We start from the raw sequence: 22,929 nt of genomic DNA, 5'->3' as shown, positions 1-22,929 counted from the left end.
TGGCCATCGAATAAAGCTTCCGCGTCATGAGCACATGGAGCGCCGTTTTCCGGTGTTTTGTTGAACGTGAATGAAATATGTCAGCGCGTCCGGTACGGTCTGCAGGAGTACCGAATAATCCCGCCAGTGTATACTAACTGCTGTTAACATCTGTTCATTTGAGTGAGCCATGCTTTTAAGAGTTATACGTTAAGTAAGTTCACTAGTTATACGTTCACAGTTTATCAAGCTATAATTAATCGTTGTTTTAAAAGTTCGTAAATATGTTCTTGACGAGGTACTGAAGCTTATTACGTTATTTCATAGCTGCATACTTTACCTACTATATATGCAGAATTGCATTTAATTGTTCCTAGCTATTATTTCAGAAAACATGATTGCAGAGGTGTAGTTTTTTTTCTTGAACTTGTAGGACACGTTTTTGTCTACAAACAAACGACGGTCTCATTCAATATAGAGCAGGGGTATCCAATCTTATCAAGATGTGAGTGCGGATTTTAGCCCAGAACAATACCACGCCTTATTCAATCAAGTCACTGATGACTAGAATCGTGTGTCTTTCATGGATGTAATATGTACCATGTTGCAGGTGGCCGAAGGTGGCAGAAATGAAGCCCCTTCCCTCGGAGACAATTCGGCTGCTGTCCAGCTCACAGGTCATAACATCTGTGCTCAATGTTGTCAAGGAATTGTTGGAGAACTCTTTAGATGCCGGAGCTGCAAGCGTTGACGTGAAACTGGTAATTCATTTATATAAATATATATATATATATATATATATATATATATATATATATATTTTTTTTTTTTTAATCTCTACCCCAAATGTATTCAGTGTTTTGCAAAAACAAAGGAATTGACCTTGCTGTTCCAATACATTTTGAGGGGACTGTATATACATATACCCTCACTGAGGACTTTATTGGGTATTTATTAGACTTATTTTTTAGACTTCTACTGCTTTAGCCTATCCACTTAGAGTTATGATGAGTGATGGTGTTCAGTGATGCTCTTCTGCATACCACTGTTGTAATGTGTGGTTATTGCGTTACTGTCACCTTCCTGTCAGCTTTGACCAGTCTGGCCATTCTCCTTTGACGTCTCATAAAGAAGGCATTTTTGTCTGCAGTACTGCTGCTCACTGGTTTGTTTTTTTTGCACCTTTCTTTGCAAACTCCAGAGACCAGGGTGTGTGAAAATCCCAAGAGATCAGCAGTTTCTGAGATACTCAAACCACCCTGTCTGCCACTAACAGTGATCTAAGTGATGGTCAAAGTCACTTAGATTACATTTCCCCCAATTCTGATGGTTGATGTGAACATTAACTGAAGCTCCTGATCCGTATCTATTGTATGCATTGCACTGCTGCCACACAGTTGACGGATTAGATAATTGCATGAATAAGTAGGTGTAATAAAGTAAAAATGTTCCTAATAAAGTGCTCGGTGAGTGTATATTTACATAATTTTACTTTCAAGCTAAATGTATTAATTGCAAAGTGAGTCTTTTTTAATGTAGAATGATTTGATAAGTGTTATGGATGTGTTAAGTATATTCTATTTGAAAACTGACTTGCCAATGTACTCTTTTAAAAGATAAATCTTAAGCTCGAGCAAACGCGTATTCATATTATTCAAGCAAACTCTCTCACAGTAGGCTGAGAATCGTCTGTTTCAGCTCCTCAGTGTAAATGATAATTGCCGACTAGCACGGAGAAGCCAACCCAGGCAGTGACACTTTGTTTTCTCCTGCTGGCTTGGCTGACACCTGTGTTGAATTGTCACAGGGTCATCATTGCCTTGAGTTATTTATCTTGGATCCTAATCAACTAAAATATATGACATGTCTTCTCATAATACCCACTCTTATGTGCAACAAATGTGACAGACCACAGTTTTTGGGGTGGATATAGACAGAAAGTTCAGACATTTCTTGTTATCTGTAAGTGCTCCACAATATTTTTAATAAGCAATGAATAACTAGTGGTCCTGATGAATGCTAATGCGCTGTTTTTAGTGTGCAAAGAAAGGAATTGGTTAATTGTTCATTCCAGTATTGCACATCTGGAAGCTTTCTTGTTGTTGGACAAATCGTTTACTTGCATGTTGCGTTTGCTGTAGGAGAACTATGGACTGGATCGCATAGAGGTGAGGGATAATGGCTGTGGAATCAAAGCAGAAGATGCCCCTGTGATGGCTGTGATGCACTACACCTCCAAGATCTCCAGCCACCAGGATCTGGAACACCTGGAGACCTACGGCTTTCGGGGAGAAGCACTGGGGTCCATCTGCGCTGTGGCAGAGGTGAGGGAAACTCAGGCACCATAGCACCCCCTATATGGGATTGTGTGCATTTATATGAGAGGAAGATTGTCATGCAATACCCAACGCAACTCAATGCGTGTAGAAGCATTACTTACCATATTTAGTTAGAGAAGATAATAAAGGTTTTAAGTAAGGCAAGAGACATGTGTGATGTTGGATCAGCTACTGCTCTCTCTGAGCTGTCAGTGGTCACCTGCTCCATATGTGAGCAGCTGAGATCCTCTATTCCTTCCTATTTTATGGTATGCATACAGGTGTGTGAATCAGCCACACAATTTTCTGGCAGAGCCAGCCATCTGATTGGCCAGGTGGCCGTTGTGTTGCCCAGGGGGGAGGGCTTGTCCAGCTGGCCGGATTGCCCTTATCTCATCATGCACCAATGACTCCGCTGGTCGATTTGCTGCCTGTGGTCAGCCTACAAATACAATTCTGAATCGGTAGAAGATACGGCAGATTAAAAGGACAGTTTTTGCTGAGGTTTCAAAAGTTTTTGCCATTTAAACGGCAAATAAATATCTGCTTTCGTCATTCCATGCCAGGTCGTTCTCACCACAAAGACGGCCGACCAGGACATCAGCACTCAGTACACTCTGGACCTCACTGGAAAGGTCATCTCCCAGAAGCCCTCTCACCTTGGCCAAGGTTGGACAACTGGAATGACCCTAACAGTATTTTTAGAATACACTCGGTGAACTTTGTGTAAATGTGATGTGATCGCTGCCTTTTTGTGGCTTAAGTCGAGCAGAGCTTTGAGTTGAGCTGTTTCTTCAGGTACCACAGTGTGCGTGATGAAGCTTTTCCGGAACCTGCCGGTGAGGAGGCAGTTCTATTCCAATACTAAGAAGTGTAAGGAGAAGCTGAAGAAGGTGCAGGACTTGTTGATGGCCTATGCTATTATCAAACCAGAGCTAAGAGTCACATTCACTCACAACAAGGTACAGTGCACTCTGTCTACCACAAGTCTACCTGTGGGAAATTCATGGGAATAGCTGTTCCTTCACACCTTCTTCTTGTTAATCTGTGGTCAGGCCAAATATGGCAGGCTATTGAAAAGGAGATGTATATCAGAAAGTTGACTGGTGCTTTTCTACCTCGCTTTCAAATTTGGGACCAGTTCTGAATGACCTTAAATCCCAAAGCATTAAGATGTTTTCTCTGTCAATATTCACAATACAGATTTGTGTGATTGCGGATTTGTTTCATGTCTGCCCCCTAGCATTCTTATCATTCAATGGATCAATAATTCCATTGTTTCAGTTGAGAAGTGGTGTAGGTTGAACAAAAAAAACAAAAGTTTTCTGACACTAAATTTGCACACAAATTTGTGCCAATTGTACTTACTGACACAATTGTGTGGCCCGTGTTCTTTGCAGACAAGGAACAGGGCAGGGGTGAGAAATATATCATTTCTATGGACAAATGAGTCATTTTACTAATGCCGAGCAGCATTTTAATGATTGTCCTCACCACTTACCCCCACTTACCTTAAATTGCTTCAGTAGATATTCAGTTGTATAAATGTACTCTAAGTCCCTCTGGATAAAGGCCTCTGCAAAATGCTCAAACATAATTGCAGATAATATTTTGTTGCTGTAAAGGTAACAGCCAATATGTGGCCCTCTTACTGTACATTCTAGTCCACTTATTACTGATTTAATTTCCTCCTTTTACGCACAGAAGTACTTTTCACCACAAGGTGTCCTCATCCACCAGAAAATCTTACACAAAGAACCTTGAATCGACCAAACAAACCTTTATTTAAATCTTGTTCATATACTAAATACTGAATTATTTGTAATTTGTAATTGTGATGTTCATAGCTGTGTAATGAACTTGATACAGTTTTCCATGTTCCAAGGAAAATTGTACGGGTAATTCTAAATGGTTAAATATAATTAAAATTGCATTATGACAGACCTGGGAGATTACATTTCTGAGATTAAGCTGTGCAGCCATTTTCTAAAAGAATGTAAGACAGCAGCAGTTTATTTGCCCAGAAAGCACCGCACCCTTCCCCACTTCTTAAACGTGTGTGGAAAGGGGGGTATTTTTCTGGTTTATTGCAGCTCTTCTGGAAATTGGGCTTTGAACAGGAGACAAGTAGCTCAAAATAGCCTAAAAATTCAGTGAGATTCCTTGTTCCTTGGTGCCTACCAGGGTTCACCCCTGCAGCTCGCTGTCAAAGCCGGTTTTGCCGGAGCGTTGGTTCATTTCACAGTGCATTCGCATGGGTTCACTGTGTGTGTGTGGTGTGTGTGTGTGTGTGCGCGCATGCGTGCGTGCAAGTGAGAGAATTTTGCACAAACTGGAAGGAGAAATTCCCCCCAGCCCCACATAGTAATCTGTTTCTATTAAGAAGATTGTTCTGTCTGAATGGGCATTCTCACGGCCTGGTCTGAACACCCTGTACCTGAGCTGCATGGCTTTGAGCAGGAACACAGAGCCAGGCTGCCTGTACACACATTGAAAACTACAGCGACGGGGGGAGTTGGGGTGGGGGGCATGTGGGACGGTGAATTGGGGGTGGCATGTTACCCCCCGTTTCATTCTATTAGCACTTACAGACACGTATCCCGTATCACAAACTTTGCACTTAAGCCTGGCTCTGATTTCATGGCTTCTCCCTTTACACTCAGCAGATTGAGTATTTAATTGCAAATATTTGTGTTATGGGCTGCATACTTTCAGAAATCAACACCCTGAATATGCATTTGCTTGTAGAAACACCAATGGCAGATACACTTCTTGATGTAAAAATGGATATTCCTATATGCAAGTACTAGTGGCCACCCTAACATGCAAGGATAAATAAATGAAGTGAATGAATATGTGATTAATAAGACTTCTCCACCTCAGAAGGCGGATTTAACAGAAGTATAATCACTGAGAATTCGGTGTTAGAAAACGACCGTAACATTCGCAGGGGTATACGGATGAACAGCGATGAACATTCAGGGTGAATGTACGCAGGCACGTAACCCTGCAGGTGGCTCTTATTTAACATCTTATTTTAGGATTGGAGCACAAAAAAAAAAATCCTTGACCTGTTTTAGTGTGCGGTTTCAGGCGGTGGTCTGGCAGAAACCCAGGGTGTCCGATCACAGGAGGGCCCTCTTGGCAGCGCTGGGAACAGTGCCCACAGCCAACCTGCTCCCCCTCCAACATCGCCACCAGCAGCCGCAGGTCAGTGAAAGGCCACCTTCGGGAACGGGCGAATAAATTCTTCCTCAGCGCTTTACACATATGCCTTGTAAAGCACAACATCGCTGTAATTCCATATATGTGGGGGTTGGGGGGGTAATGCCCACAGTCTCCGCCCCTGTCAAAGGTGTATGTAACCAAAGCTGCAGTATTTCACACGTGTGTAGGAAACCCATGCTTGCCCATCAAGAGTTGTGAAGTATGTGCAGGAACGTGGTGTATTATAAATCAGTTTTACTGTATAGAGAATACACAGTGGCTTCAGAAAATATTCGGACCCATTCACTTTTTGCACACATTATTGTGTTTTAGATCTAATTAAATTGGAAAATTTAAAAATGCTATTTCTACCCCCTCAATATATACTTAATAACCCATAATGACAAAGTGAAAACAAGTTTTAGCAAATATATATAAAAAAATCTAAATCTCTCATTTACATAAGTATTCAGACCTTTTGCTGTGGCATTCCAAATTGTGCATGCTGTTTGCTTTCATTATCCTTGCATCTAGAACTTGATTGGAGTCCACCTTCGGCAAATTGAATTGATTTGACATAGTTTAGAAAGGCTTCACACTGCATGTCAGGATAAAAACCAAGCCATGAAGTCTGAGGAACTCTGGAGACCTTTGAGGTGGTGTGGTAGATCAGGGCAAGGGTATAAAACCATTTCTGAAGCTGTGAGTGTCCCCAAGAGCACAGTGGACTCAATAATTGTGAAATGGAAGAAGTTTGGAACCACCTGGACTCTTCCTAGAGTTGGCCTTCCAGCCTGAGAAGGCAAGAAGGGCCTTGGTCAGAGAGGTGACCAAGAACCCAACTGTCACCCGAACAGAGCTTCGGAAGTGAGATGGGAGAACCTGATGGAAGGATGACCATCTCCGCAGCGCTCCATCAATCAGGCCTTTATGGTAGAGTGGCTAGACAGAAGCCACTCTTCAATAAAAGGCATATGACAGCCCTCTTGGAGTTTGCCACATGGCATTTAAGCAACTCTGAGAGCATGAGGGAAAAGATTCTCTGGTGTGATGAGACAAAAATATAACTTTTTGGGCAGAACTCCAAGCACTATGTCTGGTGAACACCGGGCACTGCTCATCACCTGGTTAATACCATCCCTACGTTGAAGCATGGTGATGGCAGCATCGTGCTCGGCGGGCACTTCTCTGCAGCAGCGGCAGCTCAATTCTGATCATCCTTCCCTGGATGAAGGATGAATGCAGCCAAATACAGAGAGGTCCTTGAAGAAAACCTGCTCCAGAGTGCACATGACTTTAGACTTGGGCGACGGTTCACCTTTCAGCATGACAATAACCTGAAGCATATAACCAAGACTACGCTGGAGTGGCATTGGGACAAGTCCCTGACTGGCCTTGAGTGGCCCAGCCAAAGCCCAGACTTAAACCCCACAAAACATCTGTGGAGAGACCAGAAGATGGCAGTTCACAGACGCTACTTATCCAAAATGACGGAGCTTGAGAGGATCTGCCAGGAAGAATCGGAAAACTGCCCTAATACAGGTATGCAAAGCTTGCCGAGACTTACCCAAGAGGAGTAAAAGCAGTAATTGCTTCAAAAGGGGCTTCTACAAAGTACTGAAAAAAAGTACTGAATTAAGGGTCTAAATACTTATAGAAATGAGAGATTTCAGTTTTAGTTTTTTAATAAATTTGCATGCATTAAAAATAAATGAAAAAAGTTTTCACTAAACTTTGGCAAAATTAAATCGCCCTGACTTGTCCCTCATGGCGGCACACACAGAAGTGTTGCTTGTCTTGTTGCAGAACGGGTCCAACTGAGCAATAGAGACAGAAAAAGGTGCCTGCCTAACAGCCCTCAAGTCAAGGTGCCTGGTGTGTTCCGTTAATATCCAATACTTTATTCCATACAACTACAACCGTTCCATCCAACTACTTGCTTTTGCCATTTTTGACATTTCCACAGTTTGTCATTTCAATATTTGTATGTTAGCAAATGACAGCAAGCATTTTGTGCAGTAGTGTACTGAAAAGCTCTGCTCTGTGCTGCTCTGAAGGTTACAGCTTCTAACTCCTGTGTTGTGATGGTTCAGTTATGAGCAATATTGTATTACAGGTGCCCAGCCAACAGGGCAAACATCCAAGCTTGTCATCTTGTGTGTGCAATTCTAGCCACACAATATAAGCGTTGAATTCTTGATTCTCTAGTATGCATTATCTTTGACTGTGATAGATTGATTCCAAACAGGGCCACTGCTTGAGCAAGGTACTGTTTGTACTGTTTAAGTAAAATATTCAGCTGTATAATGTAATGGTTTGGTAAAATAGACATGTGTTGCACTGTAGGCTAAATAAAGGTGCCCTCCCTTGGTCCAGTCACAATCCACAGCAACGAAGCAGGTTCACTGAGACTGAGGAGATATGAAGCTTCAGTATCAAGTGGCACATAAACTAATTTCACCATTCTCTAATGGTCTGATGGTATTCTGATCATGTTGTAGTTGTTTCTGGCACATAGCTGCAAACCCTTTCATGGACTGATTTAACTGTTTGGAATCATTGCAAACATCTGCAATTTTTAGTTCTATTTAACCATGACTTGTCCTTGTAATTTCCCCTGAATATAATTCTGTATTAATGCAGCATTAATAGATTTTCCCTGATTGGCTGCTCTCCTATGCAAAGCAAAATGTTGCTGCCGGCAGCTGGGATTTTTTTTTTTTTTTTTTTTCATGATTTTACAATTACATCCAGGTCTCAGAGACTGCATGGACTGTGGTGTATGTGGATGTAGCTATCAGAGGGACCTACAGTAGCTGGCACACAAACAAACCCCCTGCGATGCTGGCCCCAATCTGACCCCCTACAGGCCTGGCAGAGTATCTCTTCTGCACCAGGAGTCCTGAGCGCACAGCCTCACCACAGGAGCCTGAGAAAACAACCCAAAATCCTCAACCGCAAATGACCTTGAGCAGAGATTGTAGCCTCCACTAGACCTGCCGCTCTCAGTCCTGTTGGACATTGTGTGCATGAGGCTTTTTAGTCCCCTACTTTATCTCTCTCGCTCTCTCTCCCACTCTGGCATTTGTAGAGAAGAATTAATAATTTCTGTCACATGAACTTGGGACTGGTCGTAATTGTGTTTCCGGAAAGTGTAAAGATCAGCTGGGTCACGGCGGGTCGTGTGTGTGAGCTACCTGCGGGGCTGTGCTCTGCTAATGGGTTCCCACACATGCACATTCTTTCGACATAGCAGCGCTGAAGCTAAATTTTGATTAAGGTGACCTCTGTGCTCTGGCTTCCCAGGAAAATATGCGTGTTTCCCTCTTTGGCCGAAGCTTAATGATCACGGAATCCATCCCGAGGTTGTTCGATGGCCTCCCTCTGGTCAGTGCGGGAGCCAGTAACACAGTGGAACAAAATGTGACACAGATTTCTGACAGAGCAACAGCCCTCATTCCAGGCTACGTTCGGCCTGTGACCAGCTAATCCACGGCCTGCTATGGCGGCCAAGCAGGTCACTGCACGACAGCACACTTACAGCCCGTTGCTATTATTATTGCAATCATTATTGCAAACAGGTTAATCTTAATAAAATAAATAAAATCATTATCAAATTCATAAATGTGATTATTATTATTATTATTATTATTATTATTAACAACAACAACAACAATCTTCGCAGTGCTACGATTTATTCAGATTTTTCAGCCTCAAGGCCTGCTTTAAAGGCATGGCCACATGTACAGGAGTGTGCAAGAATTTGGGCACCCCTGGTCAAAAAGGCTTGAAAAAAAATCTAAATTAACAGAAGTGAACCTGTCATACTTTATGGTACAACATTAAACATGACACATTTCTTCAAATTTTAAAGCAAGATTACTTTTAATTTTAATTTAGTTTCAAAATAAAAAATAAAAAAAATAAAAAGGTTTGGGAACCCTTTCAATTAGTACTTTGTAACTCCTCATCAGACAACTATAACCACTTATAAAATGCTTCCTGTAGGCTGCTAAGTGTCTTTCGATTCTCACTTTTGGAATTTTTCCCATTCTTCCTGGCAGAACACCTGTAGCTCAGAAATATTCTTTGCTCTCCTTTCATGTATGGCTTGTTTGAGATCTCTCCATTGATTTTCAATAATATTCAAGTCTGGGGACTGTGGTGGCCATTCCAAAACCTTAATCGGTCTTTCCTGCTGGTACTTCATGGTTGTCTTGTCTTTGCCTTGCTGGAATACCCAACCTCTCTTCAACTTGAATGTCTAGACTGACCTTTGAACATTAGCCTTTAGAATTTCTTGATATTTGGTGGAATCCATTATTCCTTCCACTTGCACAATATTTCCTGTGTCCACAGCTGCCACAGAACCCCAAAGCATAATGGATCCACCTCCACAGTTGGCAAGATGTTCTTCTCTACAAAGGCTTCACCTTTTTTCTCCAAACATACCTTCTTTGGTAGTGGCCAAAAAGTCGAAAGGACATTGTTCCAAAAGGCTTCAGGCTTCTCAAAGTTTTCTTTTGCATACTTCAGATGCTTCATTTTGTGCTGAGGTTGTTCTTTCTGGCAACTCTGCCATGGAGGTATTTGTTGTTGATGTGTGGGATTGTCTGAGTATTTCTCACTTGGCCATTCTATCTGAATTCTTGGTTTTCCAGACTTCAACTTTTCCATTGATCTTGCATTTTCTCATAATGTTTCGGACAGTGGAAATAGGTAGTTTGAAACATTAGAGAGCTTACACAACACAGTTTTTGTAGCATTCTTCTTCTTGGTGGAAATGAACCATCTTCATTCTGAAATCCTTGGACAGCTGTTTAGACACTGCAGTTGGAGTTACTACAGAATAAAAAGCTCAGCCCTGGAATTCTACTCACCTGTCTCATTGAAGCCCAAAAGAGCAAATCACCTGCGTCTGGGCCTTTTAAAGTCGTCTTTTTAAAAAGTAACAAAAATAATCCAAAATGGTTCCCAGACTTTTGCACAGGGCCCTTCTCCTTTTTAACTCATATTTAACTCAGGTTTGCTTTTGATCACTTACAGATTTCGATTTGTAACAGACATTTAAACCAAGGGTGCCCAAATTTTTGCACCCCACTGAATAAAAATAAAAATAAAAAAAAGGTTTGCAGTGCCTATATGGTTCACTCGATATGGATGTAAATATCCGCAAATTAAAGTTGACACTCTGCACCTCACATTCATTGTTTATTTTCAAATACAAAGTGCTGGAGTTCAGAGCCAAAACAACAACAAAACAAATTGTCACTGTCAAAATACTTAGGGACTGTACTGTACTCTGTCAGCCTCTAAACTTGTCCTTTCCTGGTGGGCTTAACTTGATTTCAAAGGTATTGCCCTTTTCAGCTCTGTATGTAATTGTGAACTTTGTAGAAATGTTCATGTAAATCAGGTTATTTACTAGCTGCTAATGATAGCCATGCAAACAAACAGGCTTGTAAAATGTAATGTATACACACACCCGCAAGGCCATACAGAGACCTTATGAGAGGCAGCTGTTCCTAAAAATACCAACAAAAAAAAAAGTGTTTTATGACACCCAGTTACAGAATATATTTCACCAAAATGAGTAAATGAAAATGTATGACTGCAACAATAAAAATACAAATGTGTATATATATTATATAATCAAAACAAAGGGACATATCAGGCACTTAGGGCAAAAGGGGTAGGTGCTCGTTGTGCATCCAGTGCTGCCCACCCCTTAAACACATAAAATACTGATTTTGGTATTTTCCTCCCCTTATTAGTGTTGTTTGGTAAGGCCAGACACACCCACCATTATTTCTTGTACGACTGTAACTTTTTCTTGGTCCACAGAAACTGAAGGAGATAAAATGACGTCATGATTATTGTTTAGTTGTTATTATTGCTATGTCCTGTTTCCTTGTTTTGGGAGCAGGGTTGAAGGTGGGCCCCACTGAAGGGGTGGCTCTGTGTGAACACACTCTGAATAATGGCCCTCTTTCACGGGACCACATCACCTGTGCTGCAGTAATTGAAGATGTTGTAATGGCAAAGTGTACGTCATGCAAATGCCCATTGTAAATATTACAATACCAGTAATTCAAGTTCATTAAAACTCCAATTAAAAATGCCCTCTTGCCTCCTAACTGCCAAGCTTGTTAATTTAACATTGTATGCTCCCGTTATACGGGGCAGGGTGGTTCATTTGGTGATTTGGAGCCATTTGGAAACTCACTGGTGTTTACAGAAAAGGTTTTCATTGCAGATTTGAACAGCATGGTAGCAGCTTGAAGACACACCTCCTATGATTGTGTGCTGAGAGCTTAATTACTTGCTAAAATGGTCACCAACAGTAGACAGTGTGTGATTGATTTGTTTTGAAAAAATCCTTTTGGATAGCTAGACACTGTGACATTTTGTGTTTCTAGAAGGTAGAACAACCCTTACTATATATTTTTTTATATTCCTGTAGGCGTAATTATCATTTTAAATGTTTTGCATCAATGAGGTCAATAAACATGTTTGGCACAAAGGTACAGTACATTAGATCTGGATACTCCACTATAATGACACTATAATATACAGACACTATTGTTGACGTAATATTTTGTTTGTTTGTTTATAGATTGCAATAGATGGATACTTTCCAAAACCAGGCTCGGATGCTTCTGTAATGAGCTCCAGTAATTCTGACAGAACATTTATTTTTGTGAATGACCGACCCATTCATCACAAAGATATTCTGAAGGTAGGGTGATGTGGTGTGTGTGCGCATGTGTGCGTGCCTGTGTGTGCGCGTGCTTACACGCGCAGTATGGCTATACTCGGTGTGTTCTGCACCCTCTGCTGTACCCTTCAGTAAGAGTGTGTTTTAAGACATTACCCAACATTCTGCATTACCAACTGTTAGTCTTTTTGATGGAATCTCTCTGTTGAAACATACAGTTGATTAGTCTAATCAACTGTATGTCGCTCTGGATAAGAGCGTCTACCAAATGCCAATAATCTCTCTGTCTCTCTCTCAGGTGGTCAGACAGCAGTACAGTTCACAGCACACTGGGGACTCTACTCGCTATCCTACAATGATGATGTCCATCACCATTCCTGCATCCGCGATTGACGTGAACCTCACACCTGACAAAACTCAAGTGATGCTCCATGACAAAGTAAATTCATTTGTATTTTTGGCCCCTAGTGGTGGTTTTAAGGCAGTCCTTGCCCTGAGTTTCAACATTGTCAATATCGAGTGAGTGAGTGAGTTTCAACTGATGCAACACTTGCATGAATTGCTGCTGCAAACCCACCCAGTGAACACTGGTGCTCTGATTGGGCTACTCCTCTAAAACTCAGTACTGTATGTCTCTCTGTGGAGAAGGACACCTGGCTAATATGTCAAGCACAATGTCCAAAGATCCCTGTGTTCAGAACAAAGACAAAGCTAATTTGTGTTTGCCGTTTACTATTCATTTGTATTTACTTCTTTACAGTCTTTGTTGATAATACTTTTTTTGTTCACCCTTGACCTTTTCAGGAAGCTGTGCTCTCTGTAGTTGAGGCCATGCTCATGAAACTATATGGCTCAGAGACAAACTCTGAATCTGCACCCCCAGATGATGCTATGCCCCCCGGGAGTAGGAATCCCTCTGTCCAGGTCTCTGTTGTGGATGAAAATGGAGGTACAGTTCCAGCTACAGAGTCTGTAATCACTCAACAGAACACCACCTTGACTGAGCCCTCCTCTTGCTGTGCTGAAGTCCCTCCACCAGGAAGACCAGATCTTTCCTCCACAATGCACAGCGAACCAGCCTGTGAATCATCTCTGAACCACTCGGCAAACACAAGCTCCTCATCATCTTTGGAAGATTGGGTGATAAACAAGAGCTTGTGCGAGCTCGACACAAATCTCCCCTTGGTGAATGAAGACGTTCTCTTCACCTGTGCCGGCCTAACGGACCAGGCGACTCCAGCTGGTCCAGGAAGCCTGGAGGACTTGGGCAGCGGCGTTGCAGGGATTTCGGCTGAAAGCTGGAGCACTGGTCGAGCTTTCAGAGATAGTGACATAGGAGAACCTCTGGAACCAGTGAAGATCCACCAGTCTGCTGAATCTGTCAGAGAAACTGAAATGGAATCCAAGAAGAGCCCCTGCAAAAAGACGCTGTCCAATGCAGTGACTGAGAAAATGACCAAGCTCACAGCCTACGACCTCATCAGCAACCGTGCCGTGCGGCAGCCAATGTCTGCAAGTGCCATATTCCAACAGGAAGTCAGACCCACAATCCTCCTGGAGAACCCGAAGGCGAGCCTAAAGGAAGTCACCCTTGCTATGGAGGAGCAATGGAAAAACCTCAAGGAGGAAGACAGGCAGAAGTGAGTTTCCAGATTGTACTGTCAAGGCAGTAATTTCCATTTGTTGGGATACATGAGGTGAAAAAAACATAGAGCTGTCACATGAATGTGTAAAATACAGTGTGGAAAACAGCTTGGCTTGTGCCTCTTTGGGCCCTGGAGAAAAAAAGTCGAAATGAGGTATTTTTGTTTAGCAGAAAACTGCCTCTGTTGATTAGGTTAGATGACCAGTATTTTACACTACAGAACTTCTTCTGCATTGTAAGCCATTGTGCTTCAAAGTAGGCAGCATTATTTATTGTGCTGAAAGGCGATACTCATTTGTTACAGTAATTTCCTGCATAGTAAGTTATTATATTTGAAGCGTTGTCTTCATTAATGTGAGTTGGGGCACTCTGTCATCTTTACTAAACCATATTTCCAGATGCACTTATTTATATTCATGTTTTGTTCCTAGTGTTGTTGACAACATTGATAGAATTTCCTCTTTTCTGAAGAGGAAACGGATGCAACTATCAAATAACCGTTTATATTAACCTAAATAATTCATGTTTTCATGGTGCCGGAAGGACCCAGGTGAACAGTGTGCTTATCTCTTCATCCGCTGTGTGTTTTTCTGCGGATGGAAAAAGTGTGTTGAGTGTGGCTTGCGGCTCTTCAGTATTAAAGAGCGAGGAAACATGCGTCTGTTAGAGGTGTAGAGGTGCTGCACAGGGAGCAGTCATCCGTCTGTGCTTTCTGCAGTTCCTGTGCACGACCTCTGAGTCTCATTGGACTCTCTCGCAGACCCCTTCACTAAGCCTGCACTTTTGTTCTCATGTTCTTGCGGGTTACGTTTAGTGAAAATGGTTAAGAAACAGCCCCTCCATAGGCTGGTTGTACAGTTTTTGCATAGTTAGACCTCATTTGTGAATTCCGCCAACCCCCGCTTCCACCCTACTGTCTGCTGGAGGGGGTGAACGTGTGTAATCACACTACAGTGGTGACCTGAAGATCAGTTGCCTGCAGTCTGCCTGCAGTAGCTGCTCATGAAGAGCAAAGGCTGATGTCGGCCTGGTGGACTGTAGAGTGAGAAGAAGCCGTGACTGACCGTAGCGTGTATTAGAGAGGAAAGTGTGATGATCTTCACTGGCTCATGTTGATCAAGGTTTCCGTAAAGGAGCTGGCTTCGGAATGACTTGCTGGAAGAATTGTGGATAAAAATATATGGTTGCTCCTTAATTTTAATTGTATATCAGGCACCAGCACCAGAAGGTTAAATATCTTTCTCTATCTGTACTAAGTAGGTACAGGATCAGGATCAGAAAATAACTGTTGCCAGATTGTGGTTATCACTAATACCCCCCCTTTATCTAATACCTTGAGATAAAGAATATGAGCTTCTTTTTTAGCATGAACACATATTTGTTAAGCTATGGTAAAGGCTAAATACAAAACTCCACTGAACAGCCGAGATGCTAAACTTGTAATTACTTGGCGTGTGAAAGCGATCAGGAGGCGGAAGGTCAAGACTGTCAGTTTTTACAGGACTCTGCTTCGACAGTTCAATTCCCCCCTCAGGTAGCAGCTGTTTTTTATCTCTCCAGTCTCTGCACGTTTTCTGCTCTATGATTTACTGCACGTCCCAGAGTACCACTCAGATTGACAAGAGTAATTTGAATGGAGACTCCACATGTGAATTGAGGTTATTTAATTAGTTACAACTGGTGACCTCGTCACCAAACCCATTTTCCACCAAGCCTGCAAAGTAATTAGCCTACCTTTGAATGGTAATATAATGTACTGTAATGTTAGTGAGATTCGAACGCATTAAGTGTACAACCTGACCAAAAGCCTATAGATTAAATTAATAAAAGCACTTGGATACCTGAGGTTCTGATTGGAATAGGAAGTTGGGCAGTTGCCGAACTTGGGCAGGCATTGTCATTTCGGTTGATATTATGTCTACGAACAGTTCCTGATTTTGTCAATTATTGCATATCTGTCACACTGAGTGGTTTCTGTTCTTGGGACAAAATGTAATATTAGACAAAAGGGAAATGGAGTAAACACATTTTTAAAATGTATGTAATTTATTTTCAGCCTTTCACAGCAAACATGTGGTGATGGTAGTGTGATGGTGTGGGGATGCTTTGCTGACTCAGGACCTGGATGATTTGCTATTATTGAAGGAACAATAAATTCTGAGAAACCTCTTAATGAGATTATCTGGGCATCTGTCTGAGAGCTGAAGATGAAGTGTAATTTGGCTATGCAGGATCCAAAACACTGAGACAAGTCTGCATCCAAATTGCTGAAAATAAGCAAAATTCATGTTTTGGAGTGGCCCAGTCAAAGTCCTGACTTTGAACCCAATTCAGATGCTGTGGCAGGGCCTGAAATGAGCAGTTCATGCTAGAAAACCTACAATTTTAGAGTTCCTCTAAAATTCCTCCACAGTAATGTGAAAAACTGATAAAAAATGTATAGGAGGCTAGCTATTTCCAGGATTTGTTATTTGTCATATTGTCAAAAGTTGATTGATTAATTAATGCTTCTTTAACATTTTTATTTTCACTTTGACTAAATACATTTTCCAGCGATGAGTGCTGTTCAATACTTCAAATCATAGGAAGCACTTTCTTGCAGTTATTGCTGCTAAAGGTGGTGCAACCAGCTATTTTATATAAGAGAGCAATTCGTTTTTCACATGGGTGATTTGGGTGTTTGATAACTTTTTTCATAAAAAAAGTTTTGTATTTAGTCAAGTTCTCTTTGTCTAATATTATATTTTGTCAAAATATCTCAAACCATTCAGTGTGACAGTTATGGAATAATAGAAGAAATCAGGGATTGGAATCCAGTATATGAGATAAATGTGTTTTGGTTATGTGGGATTATTTTTCGTAAATTTTTCTTTATATTGATTATTAAACAATGGGAGATTACAGTTGCATTAAAATGTATTTGGTGCATTACAATTTTGAAAGATATTATGAAAGATAATTTGTTAGTCCCTGGGCATAAAAAATCTAACAAATATCTGAAAAGTTCTGTAGAACACTTATAATAGAGATGTGGTTAATATTACAGACCCACTTGTACGAAAAGGTAACACAACACCTAATGGTATGTTCACAGGCATTGTGCATACTGGTAGTGCACTACCCTAAATCAGGAAATCCACTCCAGTGGAAGAATTGATTGTGTTACTATCAATGGAAGGTTTTACGGTTAGGTGCTACCATTCAGATGCAGGTTTGTATTGAGTTTGTATTGAGACGCTCGTTCTTTTCTGCAGGTACGAGGAGAGAGCGGAGAAGGACGCAAGCCGATACGACCTCCAAAGCAAACGGGTGTCGGAGCGAGGCGCACGGCCGGCGGAGCAGGAGAGGCGGTCCCCGGCCCTCAAACGCAAGGCCCCGCTCTCCAACCAGAGCATCCTGGACCAGCTGTTCTCGTCCCAGCCGGCGAGGAAGAGGAGCCCGGCCAAGCCCAGCAGGAGGCTCCCCTTCAGTCTGGCGGCCCTGAGGGGTCGCCTCGGCCTCCCCTCCTGGGAGAACGGCCCCGACCCCCAGCCTCTCAGGCTTGTGGAGCGGCTGCCGTCTCACGGGGCCTGGGTGGTGACGTGTGGCGGAAAGCTCTCGTTGTTCAGCCCATCTCGGGTGGAGGAGGCCTTGCTGTTCAATCAGCTGTTGGAGAGGAATGTGCTTCCAACAGCACCCCTAGAGGCCCCAATACTGTTAACAGATGGGTAATGTATCTCACACTCATCTCTATCTCACACACATACACGCATACACACACATACACACACATGCGCGCTCTTTCTCAGTTTTCCACTTTCACCTTGCATCTTTTAACTAATGATAATACAGTCTTTCAGATGTGCACAGTTAGGCTTCCCTTTATATACCGGTTTAAAGTTTTAACCTACTTGCCACCTTTTATTGTCTTACCAGAAATTGCATGTAGTAAACGGTTCAGTTGACTTAAAGGTCAATTTTTTAATGTATTTTTATGACCAAAGTGATGGGAAGGCCTGTCCATCATTTGTAATAATGATGATACCTGTCCATCACATATAATTATGACTGGTACCCTAAATTACCTGTTTTATCTCTGTGTTTCCAATTAGTGTCCTTGGTGGAGAAGAGTACACCAGTGCACTCTGTAGCATGGAGAAAGAGAGTCCAGGAACCAGTGGAGAAACCTACTTCTCAGATCCACGTCTTCTGTCAAACGGATTTCAGATTCGGCTGACCGCAGGTTTGTGGAGCAGAGGTGCAATCAGGCAAGGTCAAGGAAGCGTTTGCTTTGCTTAAGAAAACAAAGAGATACAGGAAACACGATAGGTTGTTCTTCAATTTTCATGATTGTATTACCAGAAAAATGAAATGAATTACAGACCCCAATTAGAGTAATTTTTTAAAAAGAATCGTAGCCCCTGGTTATATTTCAGAGAACCACCCGAAGAAAGGTGCTGATAGTGTAGAAAATCGCAGTAATTCATCTTGTGCTCTTGAACAGATATTTTTCTGGGCTGTTTGATTGTGATTCAAACCAGTAAGCCTTGATAACCATTTGGAATGTTTTATGGCGGCCTGTAGCATAGTGGTTAAGGTATATGACTGGGACAGGCAAGGTCGGTGGTTCTAATCCCGGTGTAGCCACAATAAAATCCGCACAGCCATTGGGCCCTTGTGCAAGGCCCTCAACTCTGCATTGCTCCAGGGGAGGATTGTCTACTGCTTGGTCTAATCAACTGTACGTCGGTCTGATAAGAGCGTCTGCCAAATGCCATTAATGTAATGTAATGTAATGTATGGGCAATGGTTTTCAGTCCAAAAACCAATGTGAAGTGGCTCCACCCAAGTCCCAAGGGGTTTTGGCTTTGGTTGAGAAAATGGAGAACATTTAGTAGGGATTTAATAGGGGCAATAGTATAACACTCATTTTGATTGGTTGAAAAAAGGTATCACATGGAACTCTTGGGATTTTACGGTAGTTATGTTTGAGTGCCATATGGCACTCTTGGGACTGAAATGACATATATGACATATTTTCTATAATACACAGCGAAGCTGTGCATTATGTTATGCATTGTGATATTGTATAACAATGTTATAAAACAGTCCCTGTTTTCTAGTAATTTGGCTTATGGAAAACTTTGTAATAATTGATTGAGATTGCATAAATTACTAACATTAAATAACCGTTTTTCTTGCTGACACAAAAAAAAGAATTTTTTGCATTGCCTATATTTGTTTCTTGTGGTAAAAAATAATTATAAAGAAAGATAATCTAGTATATTCCTATATCAGCTTACCAGGAACTTGCATGATTGAGTCAAAGATTGCTTTGTGAGGCCTGTCGTTTAGGGCAGGACCTGTGATTAGGTCATCAGGAGGGTAAATTGGCTTATAAGAAATTGCTGCTCTGGCGTTTTGCTTTCCTCTGCAGCCCAGCTGGATGCCCAGTTAAAGTGTGTTATATGACGCACTTGTTAAAAAGGGTTTAGCTATAAAAAGCAATGTACTTTTTTCTTAACAATGTGGCCACGTTTATTTCTGGACATATTTCTGGACATGTGACAGCATCAGAAAAGGTAGAAAAGCTCTGATTGGTTCGTTTTTTCATGCTCCGTTTTGTTTTTGTTCACACAAGCGGAACAGAAAACTGACGGCCGTGTTCGGCACCTTTCGTTCTTTTGCTTTATTATTTTTCCTGATTCACGCTGTTAAAAGGTTTATTGTCCCGTTTTATTGAAAAAAGGTCGGGCCAATTGGACATCATTAATGTCATAGTTCACAAATGACTCAGAAATGTCAAACATCGGGGCTTGAATAAAAGGATTATGGGTAATTATTTCTGACAGAGTTGCTGTGTCACTGTGGGATTAACAATGCCGCTGAAAAACTTCTCTGGCTCTCTGGGAAATGTCTCCATTATATGGAATGTCATTTTTTAAATGTGATTTAACAGTATTTTTAACAAATGTCAACTTTTTTATAACCAGACACATTAGCTACCCCGTTATACAAAAGCCCATTCAAACGGCATCCTAATAAAGTGAATTATAAGTGCAGAATTGAGTCATTAAAAGTGTTTGTACTGGCCAAACTTTCACCACAGGTGTAATAATGCTCACAAGAGCTTGTAGCAAAGTGCGCACGCTTATATCATGCTATGTTTTTTGCGAAGGTTTAGAAATACAACAGATATATTGTGCAGCAATGTCGCTAGCAGTGTTTCTAATGCTGTAATTCAGGCCTTGTCCTCAGCCAGTGAAAACTTATTTCTCCTTATTTTAAGCGAGACGGCCCTGTTTCCAGGTGGAAGCTGCTGTGAGCGTAGGTCAGCTGAGTCCAGTTTGGCCTGTGTTTGGCGGGGCGGGTGTTGCTATGAGGAGAATAAGCTGCCCTGCTGGCTTTATTTCAGAGAAATTGGGGGAGCAAGCTCATCCGGAGAGCCTGGTCTTGGCGCCCCGGGGAGAGAGCAGGCGAGGGAGGTTCCGGTAATAGCGTTTATAGTGCTTTATAGTGTCAGCAGAGATGCACAGGTTCGTCAAAGGGGCTGACAATGGTACCGTCACTAAGGGACAAAACTAATCTATGCCCGGTAGAGGACAGAGAATGCTGGGGAAACTGACGGCAGTCCACTGGAACCTCCCCACTCACACAGCTGTTCTCCATGGAAAGATCGCTGCTCGTAAACTTTGTTCTGGAGACTTCTGCTTTTCTTTCCAGTCTGCGAGGAAACTGTAATAGTCCTTTAGCACTCCATTTGGCCCAATGCTTGGTTTCATTGGCTACCAACCCGAGTCTCAAAACCACAAATTATTTCTATATTATTCTTGCCTGGAGAATCTTGTTACTGTGTAGAGTATATTAATCGTTATTTTTTCTGCTTTGCTTGGCCAGGGTCCGCCTCCGCTGAGAGTCGTTTGGAAGTTACAGGAATAGCAGACGGCGTGCCCTTCCTTGGTGTTGCAGACCTGAAGGAAATTTTGACAGCCGTAGTGGAGAGGAATGCTACGTCTGTGAGAGAGACCAGGCCTCTCAAAGTCATCAGCTACCTTCAGGTGTGCAAGCCCTCACACCTGTGCACCTGGCACCACACACCATTACGGTTTAAATGGAGAATACACTCCAAAGCTCTATAATGCTCCCATTTTAGGAGCATTTGCTCCTGAAGATTGGTGTGTGCTACCTGGAGAAATAATTTAGGAGCACATCAATTAATTGGGATGCACATGTGCTACTTGGTAAAAATGTTAGGCTATTGCATGTTGGGGATTGTGTAGCTATGGCACTGGCACTGTGTTCGGTTTCTATGTGTGAGGGACGGTGTGGCTGTGGGATTAACGCTGTGTTTGGATTCTGTGTGTGTGTGGCTATGGGATTAACGCTGTGCTTGGTTTCTCTGTTTGTGAGCGGTGGTGTGGCTATGGGATTAACACTGTTTGGTTTCCTTGTGTTTGTGGCTGTGGCTTTGGCACTGTGCTTGGTTTTCCCGTGTGTGTGACTGTGGGATTAATGCTGTATTTGGTTTCTCTGTGTGTGTGGCTGTGGTATTAATGCTGTGTTTCGTTTCGCTGTGTGTGAGGGAAGGTGTGGCTGTGGGATTAACACTGTGTTTGGTTTCCCTGTGTGTGTGGCTATGGGATTAATGCTTTGTTTAATATCCCCGTATGTGTGGGGCTGTGGCATTAACACTGGGCTTGGTTTCCCTGTATGTGTGGCTGTGGCATTGACACTGTGTTTGGTATCCCTGTATGTGGATGTTGTGGCTGTGGCACTAACACTGGGCTTGGTTTCCCTATGCCCTAGGGGGAGGCTGTGAGACAGATTCGGCGGCTCCCTCTCAGCCTCTCTGCAGAGGAGGTGACGGACACTCTGTCCAGAATGGAAGAGCAGCTGGGGGCCGGCAGCCAGACCTGTATCCACGGACGCCCTTTCTTCCACCATTTAATTGACATCCCCAAAGCAAAACAGGACGCCCTTCAGATCCTGTCCAACACTCCATAAAATCACAAAACATGCTGCTCTCTCGGGGGTGGGGAATGCTATACTACAGATATTAAGCTGTTTTTTGTTCTATATTAAACCAGCATTAAATTTAAAATGTTTTTTTTTTCTGTCAGTACCTCAAATTCTGTTTTTCTTTTACAAAATGTCTTCCTCTACTACTACTTTATATGTAAGTGTTTGTGTTTGTAAAGAAAATATATACATGGTTCATAAATAAATTGGCTGGTGTATGTATACAGTATATCATATGTTACTGAATAATGACCAGAGGAAGATATGGTGGTCAGAATAATACTAATAATGCAGATAGGAACAATAATGCTGAACTTCAGCTGGGTGGATCAGTATCAAAGCTGGATTCGGTCAGTGTAGTGCTTCTTTGCAGGGTTTAAAAAGAAATACCTGACATATTTATGGATTTATATTTTATAGAATGAGAGAAGAGCATTATCGTCTGCGTGTTTATTCTTGGCCTGTGCAGTCAGATGTTCTCTGGTGCAACGGGGCTCTTCTAATAAGGGGCACAGTGGTACCTGCGTGGCAGGGAGCGTGTAACTGGGTTTGTGCCGATTCCGCACCCGCTGGTAGCTGTGATTAGTTGAACAGGTGCCAACCATATCTTTATTTCCCATAATCCCCATGGCATGTAGCTCTGTGCTCTGCCTCAGCCGGGCGGGAGAACCTTCTGGGGGGAGCTTTGTGAGGAGGCGTGGAAGCATTCCCATCGCTCCGGTCTTTTCCGCCGGAGCGAAGAGTGCGCAGCCGCAAAGCCCCGGACGTCAGGTCAGGTGACTTCTGCAGCGAATCCCTTTGCAGGGGAGCTCTCTCGGGCCAGCTCATAACCCATCAGGGGTGGGAGTTCAGGCGCGTGACTGGCCACTGCGTAGATCCTGATGAAGCGTGGCTCAATGCTGTGAACACCCGGATTCAGTGCCGACCTCTATCAGAAAACCAGCCAACCACAAAATTACAATCAGCACAGTCATAAATTCACCAAGCCCTTTATACACCAATCACCAGCGACCGTAACCCACTGCACCTTTTTTTCACCAACCACCAGTGAACTCAACCCCCGC

The 22,929-nt window shown here is 42.4% G+C and overlaps 1 protein-coding gene across 1 annotated transcript; it reads left to right on the top strand.

The window, feature by feature from the left end:
* The first annotated feature begins 54 nt into the window (after positions 1-54).
* On the top strand, positions 55-22,087 carry pms1 (PMS1 homolog 1, mismatch repair system component). Its single transcript, XM_061235407.1, has 13 exons — positions 55-193; positions 590-740; positions 2,121-2,303; positions 2,864-2,966; positions 3,096-3,259; positions 5,391-5,507; positions 12,121-12,243; positions 12,521-12,661; positions 13,027-13,862; positions 17,122-17,574; positions 17,959-18,089; positions 20,744-20,904; positions 21,653-22,087. Exons 2-13 carry the CDS (start codon positions 609-611, stop codon positions 21,848-21,850), a joined length of 2,742 nt encoding a protein of 913 aa, XP_061091391.1. The 5' UTR covers positions 55-193; positions 590-608; the 3' UTR covers positions 21,851-22,087.
* The last annotated feature ends 842 nt before the right edge of the window (positions 22,088-22,929 follow it).

The sequence above is a fragment of the Conger conger genome, chromosome 3 (genome assembly GCF_963514075.1).
Source record: "Conger conger chromosome 3, fConCon1.1, whole genome shotgun sequence".
Lineage (NCBI taxonomy): Eukaryota > Metazoa > Chordata > Actinopteri > Anguilliformes > Congridae > Conger > Conger conger.
Note: the sequence above shows the minus strand (reverse complement) of the source record. Positions and strands in the feature narration are given on the sequence as shown.